The sequence below is a fragment of the Vigna umbellata genome, chromosome 1, assembly GCF_029865625.1.
Source record: "Vigna umbellata cultivar VRB3 chromosome 1, Vumbellata_1.0, whole genome shotgun sequence".
Lineage (NCBI taxonomy): Eukaryota > Viridiplantae > Streptophyta > Magnoliopsida > Fabales > Fabaceae > Vigna > Vigna umbellata.
Window position 1 is genome coordinate 23,769,398 of NC_142165.1, and position 16,504 is coordinate 23,785,901.

The 16,504-nt window shown below is 27.9% G+C and overlaps 1 protein-coding gene across 1 annotated transcript; it reads left to right on the forward strand.

Annotated features, from left to right (window-relative positions):
- Nucleotides 1-3,776: 3,776 nt before the first annotated feature.
- Nucleotides 3,777-6,977, forward strand: LOC124823043 (sulfite exporter TauE/SafE family protein 3-like). The gene is made up of 12 exons (XM_047295171.2): nt 3,777-4,100; nt 4,420-4,579; nt 4,743-4,943; nt 5,020-5,084; nt 5,194-5,221; nt 5,321-5,403; nt 5,485-5,571; nt 5,679-5,729; nt 5,905-6,114; nt 6,373-6,466; nt 6,571-6,711; nt 6,807-6,977. The coding sequence occupies exons 1-12, from the start codon at nt 3,927-3,929 to the stop codon at nt 6,878-6,880; spliced, it is 1,368 nt and encodes a 455-aa protein (XP_047151127.1). The 5' UTR covers nt 3,777-3,926; the 3' UTR covers nt 6,881-6,977.
- Nucleotides 6,978-16,504: the final 9,527 nt, after the last annotated feature.

The window sequence follows — 16,504 nt, forward strand, 5'->3', positions numbered from 1 at the left end:
AGTTAATTTTAAAATCATTTTGGCATTTATATTGTTTTGATTGTGTTAAATATATATAAAATCACTTCAATTTGACTTATTCTATTAGGCAAACTTTTCTTTATACTTTAAAGAATATTATTAGAGGTTTAGAAGATGATGACTATTCTTTGTATTGCATTCTTTCCATTTATTATGAGAAGCTAAATCTCCTAAAGTGTTGAAGTGAATATGTAACCCTTTTAAATTCTCTTTTATTAGTATTGTTTTATTTATCAAAGTATGCTTTTATTACATGTTTCTGAATTAGTTTGTGTTTGTTGTTGAATGAACTAATCACTCTTCTTATTTCACTAGAATTGAGTGAGAACTGGTTTCAAGTTGTGGTCCAACTAATTTTCCTCCTGCTTTTAAATCTAAGAATATATCTAAGGCTCTAACTAGTTATAGTGTCATTGAAGAATCATACTAAAGTCTAATGATCTTAGGTTCTAAGTGTCAAGAATGGACTTAGAGTTACATTTAAAGAGAACTCTCAGGACATGATTAATTATGTCTTTACTAGAGAGGAACAAAGTGGTGAAATCTAGCTTCAACACATCTTTATCATCTTGAAGTCAACCATTTTTAATTACGAACTGTTTTACGTGTTATTTTGTAGAAATAACTTTATTTTCATTAGTGTTATCAAAATAGGTTGTAACCCGCGGGCCAACCCGGCTCACCACGTGTTTGAGCCGGGTTGAGTTTGGAAAAAATATAATTTTTTTATGTGGTTTAGTTTTCAACCAAGCTCACTTAGAACCCAGCTCACCAACCCACCTAATTTAATTTAATTATTTATTATTTGATGTTTTAATATTATTAGTTAGTATTTTTTTTATTATATTGTAGATGGTGATAAAGAAGAAGATATTTCAAGAGAGAGAAATATTATAGATTTATCTATTCAAGACTCTAATATTATAAATGAACAAGTGGTACAAAAATTATCAATATTAAAAACTTATTTGTTCGCCTTTTGTACATGTTTTTGGATTACACTTGGATTTTTGGATTACGCTTGGATTGTATGATACTTTTATTTTTATGTTGAATTGTCTTTGGAGTTTAATATCATTTTAGTGTGACGTTTATGTAGATTTGAATTAAAAAAATGTAATTTTTTTATTTTACAAAAAACTTATAATTAGATGAGCTAGTGAGTCAACCCGTTTAACCCATCAACCTGTGGTGGGTCGGGCCGGGTTCGAATTTTTTCAGCTCGCTAATAAGTGAGTCGGGTTGGGTTGGCTCACTAAGTGACCAACTCGTGGTGAGTTGGGTCGGGTCGAGCCGAATTACCCATTTTGACAACTCTAATTTTCATATATCAATTTTTTGGCTAGAAAAATTGATTCCTTTAAAGCATCAACAATGAAAATTGTTCAACTAGAAAAAAAATTATTAGATATTGTTAGGCATTAATTAATATTCTTAGATATTGTTATACTATTACAAATTAAAAGATATCCTTATATATGGTTAGTTATTATGAGATATTCTTATATATTGTTGTGTTATTGTTAGATAATAATAATAAGTGATAATAAAATAACATATTTTTCTTAGAGGTATTAGGCTTATAAATATGGAAGGACAAGATTTAGGAGAAAAGTTTTAGTAGAAACGGTGGGAAGTCAAGAATGAAGTGAGAAAATTTTAAAGGTTGAGTTTTACAGTAGAAGAAGTAAAGAGTAAGAGATGGGGTAGCTTACATTCTTGTTTTCTTGTTTGTATGTGATGTAGTATTTTATATGAGTCTAAATTGTGATGTAAATGTTATTTAATAAGATTGTGGTGACATGTTAACATGTGTTTGTTTAGAAATGTAAATGTATGTTCATATGTGGTGACTCGACGAAAGGTGGTGAAGGGTAATTCCGCGTAGTTGTACTAGTGGTGTACTTCGTCGAGGCTCTCCAGGATAGTAATGGAAAGTGACACATGTATACTTCGTCGGGGCTCTCGAGGAGACTAATGGGAAGTGACATATGTATACTTTGTCGGGGCTTCTGAGGAGAGTAATGAGAGGTGACACCTGTACTGGTAAGTTACATGTGAGAGTTACAACTCAGTTTCCTAATGTTGATATCACTGATGATTGTATTGTTTGCGATGATAACATGTTTTGTGTTGTTGTATGAAATAATCAGTGTAATTGTATGACGTTGTGAGACACGTGACTACATAAGGTTTGGATGAATGGTTATATTATAATTGATTTTTTGTATGTTAGCTCATCTCTTTTACTTTTGTGGTTGTAATTTTCACTCGTGATAATATATTTTATAGGAGAGCATATAATCGTATATGTGTTGAGAAAGATGTATAATACTTAAAAAAAATAGTTAATCTTTATATATATATATATATATATATATATATATATATATTTGAGATATTCGTTAAGTCTTATTATTTTTCTTATATGAATGTAAAATAATGATTTTTTTATTGTTGAGATTGTGAATAAAACAAATAAACTTTTATTTTAATTATTATTGATTATAGATTTTAGGAAATGAAAATTTGGGTATTACATTTTTTTCCACATCTATAAATAACCCTTGAAATTAGTACATGTGATTAAATAAAATAAAATAAAAAACATTGTTGACCCTTGGAACAACCCAAAAGACACTCATTCCATGTCAATTTCACAGATCAGAATTTGCTAACTCCCAGCTTGTAGGCCACTTTATTATTGTTTTATAATTGAGACAGTCAGACCATTCGTTCAAAAGCTGCATTCTTATCCGAGTCCGAACAATCTCAATAATGTTCAACTTGAAATATATTTTAACTTTGTTGTTAAATTTAGAAAGATTTTCTTTGGTGTGTAATTCCAAAAAAATATTTTGTTTCTATGTATAGAATACGAATAACAATTTCTCTTATGCCTTCAATCTATAGTTTTAGTAATTATAACGAAGGAAAACACGTTAAAGTTTAAAATAAATAAAAAGAAAAAGAAAAAATAAATTGTAGTGAAAAAATTACAACTCATAGAACATAAAACGTACATTTATAACAATGCAAAAATTTAGAGCAAAGAAAACATTCACAATAAGTTATTACGCCATATGATTTGAAAGAGAATGAAGTTTCTAATAAAATGAGAAGATGACAATAAATAAATTAGGGAGATGTCAAATTACAGATAAAATAATAACTATTAATTATCGAATTTTTGTCACAAATAATAAAATATGATTTTGAGAGAGAAAGAAGATTCTAATAAAATGAGAAGCCGACAATAAATAAATTAGGGAGATGTCAAATTACAGATAAAATAATAAGTATTATTATCGAATTTTGTCACAAATAATAAAATACACTGATTTATATTTATAAATGAGTTTTTAATACATTTCCCCTTTCTCTTAATGTAATAATACGGTACAGATTTTTTCCTCTTCTTTTTTTCATAGAAAAATTTACAGTTTTTAAAGAATTCAATTTATTATTTTTATTTTTAAAATGTTTGGTTAGCTAAAAAAATGAACTTTATTATTACTTTTATTTATTTAAGTTTAATAATTCAATTATCACCAAATATAAACAAAAATGTACTTTAACATTAAATACATTTAATAATTCCAAAATGTGTAATGCTGCTCAGTTGAGATTAGTGGAGATAAGTTTTCAAGAAAACTGTTCTAGATGATGTGAATACAATTTTTTCTTTACAAAACTAAAATCAAAACTCAATCTTTTTTATAATATTAAAATGTGTAATGTGGAACTCATGAAGAACATGCCAATTTCCTTGCTTGAAGAAACATACATTTCTTAACTGTCAGAGTTTTAAAACACATATCATACCTGTTTTGCTTTGCATAGCAGACATCTTCTTTTCTTCTGGTTTTCCTTTCACTTTTGCTGGAACAATTGGGTGATCAATCATGAGAAAAGTGGTTATTTTTTCCTTAATTTTTTTGCTGCTGTGTGTCATGATCTATGCTAAAGCAAGCACTAAAACTGAAGTGTCTAGAACCAATGAAGCAAACCCATTTTCTTACCATATCAAAGTCTTGGAAATCATATGGAGCCATTTGGGTTATCAACATGTGTGGCCAGTAAGTTCTTGCATCCATCACATTACATTGTGTCTCTCTTCATTAATCACTCTCCTTCTCATTCAAACTAATACCTTAATTCATTAGCAATGGAAGTTAGTCCCTTAATTCACTGTAATGTATTGCTTTTATGCATTATAAGATAAGTAACACTTGTATTGTATGATGGTGTTGATATGTCACTGTTAAGATGAATTTGTTCTGTTGATTTATTGTGTAAGGAGATAGACAGATAAATAGATATCTGTAATCTCTGGCTATTACTTATCTAACTTCAGAGATTAAGAAAGAACAAATTTGATTACTCAATTATGAATAGCAAATGGAATTTGGCTGGAGGATTGTTGTGGGAACCTTGATTGGAATCTTGGGAGCAGCATTTGGAAGTGTTGGTGGAGTAGGGGGTGGTGGCATCTTTGTGCCAATGCTAATCCTGATTCTTGGGTTTGATCCAAAATCAGCAGTTTCCATTTCAAAGTGTAAGCATTTCTCTATCACTTTCTGCAATCATCTGTTCAGAAACTGCTTGTTTATAGACCAGTAAACCGGTTTTGACTGTTTGTTGAAGATCTCAAATCGATAAAACCAAATTATAGTATATAAGTAGAAACAAACCTTAATTTTATGGAGTCAATTTTGTAGGTATGGTCACAGGTGCAGCTACCTCAGCAGTTTTTTTCTGCTTGAAACAAAAACATCCCACTCTTGATGAACCTGTTATCGACTATGATTTGATGCTGCTTATCCAACCTCCTCTCATGCTTGGAATCAGCATAGGAGTTATCTTGAGTGTAATATTTGCCGATTGGATGGTCACTGTTCTTCTAATAATTCTCTGTTTAGGTAATCACAGAAGATTTGAACTTTGCTTAGAATATGACTCAGTGATGTGATTAATTTGCTGTTTTGGGCCATGCAGTGACATCAATCAGGGCATTCTTCAATGCTTCTGAGACATGGAAAAAGGAAACCAAAATCAAAGAGGTAAATGCTACAAATTTTTGGGGTTTAAATCACCTTGCACCTTAGTAACAACCCACATGTTCAAGCACTGTTATGATTCTGATCTTCCATTTCTTTACAATAATATCAGGAAACTATCAAACTTTCAGAGTCTACTGGTGAGTTCATGAATTGATTTTTTTCCTCAAATAAAGACTTAATCTAGTCACAAGAAACAGACTCAATATAATTCTACAATTTAACCAATTCTCTTCCAGCAACATGCAGTGTGGAAGAGGGATACAAGCATCTTCCAGGTTCTGCAGAAGAAGGGGCTGCAAAGGATACTAGAAAAACTGAGGTGGGTATGCACTGGTTCACTAGTTCTTAACATGATCAAATTAAGATATTATATGCCATAAAGGAAGGTCTGTGCATGCAGGTGAGCTTCCTTGGCAACATCTATTGGAAGGAGTTTGTACTTATTTTCTTGGTGTGGCTTGCATTTGTTATCTTACAGATTGCCAAAGTAATTTCCTTTTCCTGCTGGTAGAATTAGAAGAATTTGCATTTCCTCCTTTTTTCTGGTGTAGTTATTTCAACTAACTGTTCAAAGGGATTATTAACTTTTGACAGAATTTGGTAGCTTCCTGTTCTGTCACATACTGGATACTTATTTTGTCACAGGTAAACCAATTAGGATCACTTCTTTTTCTGTTGTGCCAGATATCAGTGAATGTGCATAAGAGAGGCTAAGATCTATTGTATAATTGAACCAGCTGTATATTCAGTGAGACTTTGATCTCAAATGTGGCAAAGTGGAAATTGCTTATTATATTCTGGCACCACTTTTGTTTTGTAGATACCAATTACTGTAGGATTTTACTTGTATCAAGCTAAAGCCCTATATCAGGGGAAATCTTCTGGTGGTCAACACACACACTGGCCATTGCACCATCTATTTCTAGCCAGCATTTGTTCTCTGCTGTCTGGAATTGTTGGTGGTCTTCTTGGTACAGGTTCTGGATTTGTCATGGGTCCTTTATTTCTAGAAGTGGGAATTGCTCCCCAGGTGAGTTTTAATTTATGATATACAGATACGATACCATGTTAAGAAATGGACTTATCTAATTCAATTTCACAAAATCAACTTGTAAACTAAGATTTGCATCAACTTATGTACCATAAATAACTTACAAATATAATTATAAAAGTATTACTTAGTATAATATGCAAATTTGTGTCAAGAGAAATAGATACATGACACAGGTTCTAATAGAACATTCACTTTCACCCTTATTTTATCTTCTTATCTTTCATGATTATGCAGGTAGCAAGCGCCACAGCCACATTCGGAATGATGTACTCAGCATCTTTGTCAGTTGTACAATATTATCTCTTGAACCGTTTTCCAGTTCCTTATGGTGAAATTAAACTTCACATTTACCCTTTAAGTCTCTCTTGAACGGTTTTCAAAGGAAACAAGAATTTCAAGTAATTCATATTCATGTTTCTTACTGTTTGGCAGCATTCTTCCTCACCCTTGTGGCTGCCATTGCAGCATTCCTCGGACAACATCTCATTGACAAGCTTGTTAACATCTTCAAAAGGGCATCTTTAATTATTTTTGTCCTGGCTGTCACAATATTTGTCAGCGCAATTGCATTGGGTGAGTGTTTTTGCTCTCTCGATTAGTTGATACTTGCCTAGTGTTTGCTTTTGTCGTATTTTTTTTCATAATTTTCTTAATATGCCTGTCTATAGGTGGAGTTGGAATATCAAGCATGATCTTGAAGATTCTAAACAATGAATATATGGGATTTGAGAACTTTTGCTAGAGGTTTCCAACTATATAGTGACATTGTTTTTGTCATTAATTGTTGTTTTCTTTCACTATATATGAAGAAATGACGAAGAGATTATGTGTTTTGCTCTTGTTTAAAAGGTTTAAAGTTTAAAGTTTAGAATATAGGATGTAGAAGTACATGATCTTTATTATATAATATCATTAGAGATGTATACTTACCATTTTGCACGAATTATAAGATGGCAATTTCGTTTATACATAATGTTTCTGTTTGATTAGTTCTACTGAACTTCAACTATTTTTAAAAGATTTGTCAAAAGGAAATAAATCTGCATAATGAATTGTTCCACATCAAAGAGAAAGAGAGCATGAAAGGATTTAATCTTGGACCATACTACAATTAAAATCTTTAAAGAGAATACTTTTACTTCGAGAGAAGAGCAGAGTATGTACAAGATTTTTTTTTCCTTTATATTCCCTTATAGATCGAAATGTTGAAAAAATAAACTTAAAAGAGAAAAAAAAGTACTAATATATAATATTTAAAAAAAACTTGATTCAATACCTTGTGATCAACTTAGTCTAAAAATATTTAGATTTAATTACTAATTTAGTTATTATACTTAAATATTTAATTTTAGGTGACATTTTCAAATGACAATTTAATATAAGAAACTATACTATGTATTTTTTTTATAAAAATAGAAACTCAATTAAGTTTTTTTTATAAAAATAGAAATTCAATAGAGTGAAAAAAATATGTGATCAAAATAAATTAAAAACCTAGATATAAAAACAAATTATTAGTGAAATCATGATAGGACGACAAAAAAAAAGAATAATAATTAAAAATAACTAAAAATTATGAGTTAGATCACAAGTAGAATCATCTATCGCAACTAAAATTTCAACAAACAGAAAACTAAAAAAAATTAAAAAAAACAGAGTTTTGAGTTATCACTAATTTTTGTTATGAAAAATTACATAACAACTCTAAAGATAAACATGGTATACGAAAATGAATTTTGGGTTTGAGGATGATTTACATAAGGAAGATATTAGTATCTTATAGTGTTTGTCCTAAGACGATAACTCTAATTCAATATGAAAAAAGGATCCAACTTTTTAATGTTTATTTTTCCCAAAAATAAAAATAAAAGACTGCACAAAAGAAACAAAAATGTTTTTTTTAAATTTGTGGGTTGGATAAGGATTAACCTTACTCTTAAATAGTTTCATTCAAAATGAAAAATTAAGATTTACATACTTCTAAAAAAATATTTGAAAAATGATTTTGAAAATATTTTAACTTTTTTTAGTGAACCTGAAAATTAACAATGTTGCGTATTTTCATTCAAAATAAATACGTATTTTCATTCAAAATAAAAAAAATTAATGATCATTATAATTCTTAAAAATTATTTAAAAATGATTTTGATTGTTTTTAAACCCTACAAAGACATACTTTACTTTGCTCCTACATATTTATATTCACAATGAAAACATAGTTCTTAAAAAATTATTTGAGAAAATGTGGATATTTCTTTTAATTTTGAAAGTTCTATACTTTTGAAATTTTTAAATTGTTTAAAAAAATATCCAAAAACTAAGACTATATGTGCATTCACATGAGTATGCGTTTTTTATTATTTTAAGAATATTTATTAAATGATTTTGTTTTGACCTATTAATTAGTTGTCCTTTCAACCTTGTTGACAAAAAAGAAATTATTCAAACTTCAACTTTTGAAGAATTTTTTTATCATTTTCCATATTTTGTCTATAATGTTGAACAAAATTAGAAGTAATAAATAATTGATGTTTATCACAATACAAATTTATGGACTTCCACAATACAAATTTATAGAATTTTTTAGTTCAAAACCAAGTAAGATTATACATTTCTTATCATGGAAACTTAAAAACTTTTACTTCTATATATCTATCTTTTGTTTGGATCTTGTTACAACGCCTTATTTTTTTATTCCTTCAAGTTAATCATACAAAAATAAAGTATTTAGAAATGAATCTTCTATTTATTTAATATACAATGATGTAATCTTTTTTCCTTTAATTGTTTATATTTTGAGAATAATATTCATTTTCTTTGGAGTAGATTTCAAATATGTCAATACCTACGAAACAACATCCATATTACCTTAAATGGGTTATGCATAAATTAACTTATAACATACTGTCAACACTCAATTTTGTCCAAATAAATAAAATTTATCACAAAATTAAATAAATAAAAATATAAGAACAAAAATTAAAAAATAATAAAATATTATTTGTTTTACTGTTTGCACCCCCTAATTAAACTTTTAACTCATAGCTCAATGGTCCAAAATAATCTCACATTTTTTTACTTCCTCACCACTTTTTTTTTCTTATCACACCTCACTCTCCACAACACTTTCCACATTACCTTCCACATCATCCTCCACATCACCTATGTAAGATCCATGAAAAATATTTATAATAGTAAATTTTAGCATTTTATTAGTAATAATAATTTTAATGAATAGAAAAATATAAATTTTGGATATAAAATTATAGTAATTCTAGAAGGAGAGGTTCAAATTTTTGAAAACTTATTTAGGATTTTTTTTAAGAAAATTGAATAGTAAAAAGTGAATAGTGAATAGTGAATAGTAAAAAGTGAATAGTAAAAACAAACAAAAAATTAAAAAATGAATAGTGCCAAAGTGATAAGAAAGCCACGTTGGTGCAAAGAGGATCAGATAGAATTTGAATTAAAATAATATTTTTAATAAAATAAGGAATGGAAAAAAAAAAACCAAATAGTGCCAAAATTTTGGCCTATAAATAGAAATCAGAGGAATGGAGTTTTTGCACCAAGAAGTAGAGAGAATTATGAGAAAAGAAGAAATTAGGAAGTTTTTGGAGTAGGAAGAAATTTTAGAGTAGAGGTTCTGAAGAGTTTTCGGGGAAACAAATTCGGAGCAAGAGAAGTCTGGAATAGAGGTAGGGGAGCTAACCTTTTTAAGCTTTTATATTCTGATTTAGTATTGTTTTATTACTATTCATGTCTTGAAATTCTGTGTGAATACTGTAAATGCTTACTGTATATTTTTATATTGAATTTTTGTGTCAATATTATATGCTGTTATTTTGAATCTGTAAATAAGAAATTTGTTAAAACTAGTTGAGAAACACTTTGGCTAAGAAAAGACTTGGTACTTAAGTTGTCCATTGTGACGCACCTCTCTTTCCTGGAAGTCTACTCGACAAGCTTTTAACTTAAATCTTGTTGAACAGATTATGTACTGTTAAACTATTGTTCAATATATCTCGTTGGAATGAATTCATGTTATTGTGGTAGATACGAAATTATGAATTTTAATTGTGATGATTGTAATTTATTATATTGGATTTAAATTTATGCGTCTAAACATGATATGAGTATTATGGAGAGATTTCATAATGGTATAATATGAGTTGAGGAATGTGAGCATTGTATGAATCTCGTGGAGAGATTCTGTAATGATGTGGTAATTGTGTATATGTTGATGTTGAGGGTCCTGTAGTTGGAGGTTATCCTGATACTCTAATAATCATCTAGTCTCAAGTAGAGAGGGATGAATTATGTGGTGAGAGGAGCAGGAGGTCCTGGTCTATGTGCCGGTTTTAGACATAGTGTTGAGGACTAACCTTGTGAATGGTATGGAGTATTTTGGAAGTGTATTTGTAAGAAGAAGTAGAAGTCATCACAAGTGCATAACCTCCCGTGACCGCTCATCAACGTATCATCCGGATGAGTGTCTTTTGGGTATTGTGGTGTTCATTGGGTATTGTGGAACGAGTGTCTAATAGGAATTGTGATATGATGGTTTGAGGGTGTCTGACATAATTATTATATGATGTTAGTATCAAAGCAATTATGCATGTTTTATAAATGATTTGTTGCATGTTAGCTCACCCTACTTGTTTGTGTTTGGGTATGTACGATGATCGTATAATTCGTTATACGGGAGTAGATGAAGGAATGTCGTCTGATCCAGTACTAATGAAGAACGAGATCGAAGAATAAGTTAGAAGAATTCAAGTTATATTTAGGAGTTTATAGTTGAAATCTGAGTTTAAAATATGTATAGACATATATCAACTATGAATTTTTAAATATGAGATTACGGGATGTTACCGTAAATGTAATGTTACAATATATAAATTATGAACTATCCAGTGTGAGATATTGGGATGTTACAACCTACATTTTTCATTTACTATTACATTTTTTATTTATTTATTTTTATTTAATTTTTTTCCTAACTTTTTAAATTTTTTCACTTACATTTTTTATTATATTTTATTTCACCTAATTTCTCCACCCACTTTTTATATTATTTCTTTTACTTATTTTCCACATTAACTTTTACTATTTACTGTATTTTATTTCACCTAGTTTCTCCACCAACTTTTTATATTATTTTTTTCACTTATTTTCCACATTAACTATTACTATTTATTTATTTTATTATATTTTATTTCATTTATTTTTCCACCCACTTTTGATATTATTTCTTTCACTTATTTTCCACATTAATTTTTACTATTTACTATATTTTATTTCACCTACTTTCTCCACCAACTTTTTATATTATTTCTTTCACTTATTTTCCACATTAACTTTTTCTATTCATCTTTTTTTATTATATTTTATTTCATATAAATTTTCCACCCACTTTTTATATTATTTCTTTCAATTATTTTCCACATTAACTTTTACTATTTACTATATTTTACCTCACCTAATTTCTCCACCAACTTTTTTATATTATTTCTTTCACTTACTTTCCACATTAACTTTTACTATTTACTTTTTTTTATTATATTTTATTTCATCTAAATTTACCACCAACTTATTATATTATTTTTATTCATCAACTTTCTCTATCTATAACTCTATAAATACTCATTTATTCTTCACTCCATTTCTACACACACAATTACATAATATTCATCTCTTCTCTCTCAAAATCTCTTCATTCCATCCCAAAACTCTACTTCATTTTTCTCTTACACTTTACCATTTTCTAATCCCTTTATACACATTAAAACTCATCACATTTCTACTCTAAGGTCATCTTTTTCACCTTCCATCTACCTCTTCTTATAACTTATTGCAAGTAAGGTTTTCCTCCATCATTCAAATCCGTAACAAGGTACAAATATTTTTGTCATTCCCTTTATATATGCATTTTAATAATTTTTTTATTTTTGTTTGTAAATTTATCTTGTTTTCTACCACGTTTGTTTTATTTTATGCTTTTTACATTTGTGTGTAATAGATCTTTCAACTAATCTCTTCTTAAAAAAAATTAAAAAATAAATAAATAAAAATAATAAAAAATATAAAAATATATAATAATATAAATAGTCGTATGAGTACTTGTGTCATCATCTACCTAGTACTCAATACGCAAAACAATAAAATAAACCAAAAAAGTCGTATGAGTACTCGTGTCATCATTTGCCTAGTACTTAATACGTAAAATAATAAAATAAATCAAAAAGTCGTATAAGTACTCGTGCGATCAGCCTAGTACTTATTATGCAAAACAATAAAACAAACCAAAAAGTTGTATGAGTACTCGTGCAATCAACCTAATGCTCATTACGCAAAATCTAAATATTATATCAAAATACCAAAAAAAATATATAAAATCTCCAAAAAGCTAAAAAATATATCAAATTTTCATGCATTTAATCTAGGCCAGAACTACGTGATCATTGATTCTCCATCAAAAATGGAGATACGTAGGAGCAAGGCAATGCCTTCTCAGGTTCATCTTCCCAAAAATCCAAAATTATCCTTAATCATTTTACAAATAAATTTTCCAAACAATTTCTCAATTTTCCAAAAATATTTTTCTTCTATTTGTATTGTCTTGTACTGTTATTTTCAGGGGAAATAACCATTTTGAAAATCACATCAACTTTGCACGTTTAATTAAAGGTACTGCTTTCAGGTAGGCGTTGTAGGGGTGCTAAAACCTTCCCTACGCGTAACTGACTCCCGAACTCAAAACTTTGATTTCGTAAACCATGTCTTTATTTTATAGTTTTTCCGTAGTTTTCCATAATAAACTATGGTGGCGACTCCAAACACTAATTCTTTTATTATTTTTAAGAGTCTCGTCGTTCTCCCCCGTTGTGATCCCGGTTGCGACACATACATAATGTTTGATAGTGTATAAGAGAAATAAATTAGTTTCTTAACCAATCTTTGGTATTATGATTTATTCAATTGTTTTGTTCGATGGTGGTGTAAGTGTCCATTACTTTACACCCAAACATCCCAATTTTATTTATTAAGTTAAAATTACACTTTCTTTGGCTTATGAAAGTTATTTTTAAATTAGTCACTTCAAATTCCAATACATATTTAAGATCTCTAAGTTATTTCATTTTGAATTTGTTAGGACATGAATTATCCAATACTCGAATGGAGCCACTATAGTATCTATCTCGCAATGAAAAAAACTTTTGGTAACAAAACATAAACAAGTAATTGAACCAATCTTTGTTTTGTTTATGAACCTTTTAATGTATGTCCTATGAAGTAGAGTTATAATCACATGCACTAGAACATTCCAATGGTTCATATCATAAACAAGGTGATTTACCAACTAGTTAACACAATGTTAGTAAAAGCACATGATTAAGTGGTAGCCATAAATTATTTTTGTACATAAAATCACATATATGTGATTAGATTCAAATTGTTAAAAAATAACTTAAACATTGCAATCAACCATCAATGTGTTGATTTTATAAATATGGAAATATATGATTCCAAATGTTTTTAAGGATTCATTTTATATTGCAAGAAAATAAGAAAGAAAAGAAATATATATATATATATATATATATATATATATATATATATATATATGAAAGTAATCAATGATATATAGTGTGAAATACTTTTTTATGTTTATATATTTATAGCTTTAAGATTTAATATGAAAGTCTATACATGGAGATTGATTTGTGGAGATTGACTTGTGAGAGTGCAATCTCGAGCATATATATATATATATATATATATATATATATATATATATATATTTGAAATTCAAGTGATTATAATATAGTCATACTTTTTCTATAAGACAATGAATTTGGTTTTACAACAAATCATGTATGGCATAAGTGTTTCACCTATGAAACGATCATACACACCCACGCATGCATGCATACACGCACCCACGAACACACACGCACACACATACATTTATGCTTATTTTATACTATATTCGTTTAATGAAGAGGATCCACTTTAAAACACTTTAAAGTTTTTATCACGTGAATTATCTTGGAATACAAGTTAAAGTTGTTTTGTTTCACCAACTTCTTAATGTCCACTCTATTAACTCTAGGTAAAGGATTATTTTCTCAATACACATTTCTATCTTACATGATTTCAAGTAAGAAACTCTCTAAAAAAGACTTAATAAGTCTAACTAGTTATGGGGATGTTGATTAAAGAGAATAAGTGCATTTAATGCCTCTTCAACATTAAAGCTCCTCAAATACAAGGAAGAACACTTTAGTGAATATGAAGTTGACTCATGAAAGGATTTGCAACAATTCTTTTTCTTTTACGACTTTATAAAGTCATCTAGAAGAAAAAGACATGATAGCCATAATTGTATAAGTGACAAAACATTGACAAAATATTTATTCACTTAAATAGCTTTGTAAGAATACTATTTGTGTTCATATAGCAAATTAATAGAGTGAGATTAAACCTTGTATACATTGAAAGATATTATCCTCTAGTAAGCTTAATTTGTGATCTATTGATCATAAAGACAAATATATTTTTCTTAAGTTAGGAGTGGCTTGTTGAAAGAAAACTTCACTAAGCCAAGAGTGACTTGTTGAAAGAATATTATGATCCAAATGAATACTTAACCCTTATAACTAAGAGTGGCTAAGTATCAAAAAATAGTTGATGAAATCAGCTAGAAGGGGCTACAATATGAAAGAATACTCGTACGAGGTCAATTAAGAGTGATCATGATTCGAAAGAATACTCATTTTTACTTTGCAATGCAACAATAGTTTGCTTAGTAAAACTTGATTAGTTTATCAAGAATTGAACATAGTCTATTTTGTCAGACAAATTGGTATAAAGATATTAAGTAACATTATGTTTCTTAATCTCTTGCATTTCATGTTATATTTGTTAAATTAACTTAAAGAATGAGAAACTTTTTAGAAATAACTTTGTGTAAATCATGATCACCTGGTCTGATCAACAAAGTCTATTGTTTGATTGAACTTATTCAGATAATAACTATGAAAATTTGTCAAAAATTTCCAAAATTCACTTCAATCCTCTTTTATTGTATTTTTCTTATTTTACAATGTACAAGAAAAGAATTTGTATTTAATTTATTCATATATTAAACTTTTATAATTTCACTTTGTGTAGTCACACAATTATGAGGAAACCATTTGTTATTTTCTCTCTTGAAAGACTATTTCTTACCTTTTTCTATATGTTGTGATGATATCTCGGAGTGACAATTAAGAACTTGAACATTATAGGTTGTAGTGTCCTAAGCATGATAGAAAAAAAATAAAATTTTTCAAAAAAGAAAAACTTCATATCAACATGTGAAAACTTGATCTCTTTTGAATAAAAAATAACAAAGATAAAGAAGCTTAGGTTGGTTCTCATTGTGAATATATTATCTAATAAACTTTTTTATGACTTTGATGGTAAAGTAAACTTAACTAAAATACATTCTATCACCGAAAATATGAAACTATTTCCAATATTTTTGAACTTTGTTATGTTTTTATGCTTACAAAAGCCTTTAAAGAAATTAAAAACATAAACCAGAAAGCTCAGTCTTTTGAAAACTAAGTGCTAGACCTCAACTAATCTTATTATTAAAGAAAATCATGACTTTAGACGTTGCTTTGATGGAAGCTTGAAATGGACCAATATATTCTACTTGATGGAAATCTTGTAGGAAGTTTATATACAACTAAGGTTTGTCCACTTAATATAAGTGATCAAAGAAAGATCAATATAAAATATTAAGTTTCTTGATTAATTTCTTTAATTTTGATTTTTTTTGTGTTTTATTTGAAGTATGAAAATTAGAAAAAATTGTGTATATTATCTTGGACTAATTCTTGAAAATTAAAAGTAATTTTTGAAAGAAATCTCGAACAGGGGTTGAATAAAGTAACAAGATTTTCTATTACAAATTTTATTTTTATTAATAAAGATATTTCTTTTAACATTTCATAAATTTTTATTTTTTATTACTAATCTATTAATAAAGAAAATTAATTTTATAATCGTCTAATAACTACTAGTTTACACATTTACTTTTATTACTATAAATCATTTTATTCTTTAATTTTAATAATTATTTTTTAAATTTAATTAACTATCTACAATAAAAATTATTTATAATAAACTTATATAAGTGATATATTTCATATCTATATTTTAATAATTATGATAAGAATTAATTATTTTCATATGGCGCATTTCTTTTAAAAAATTTAAATGGGAAGAATATATATATATATATATATATATATATATATATATATATATATATATATATATGACTGTGTATGTATATATACATAAGACGAAA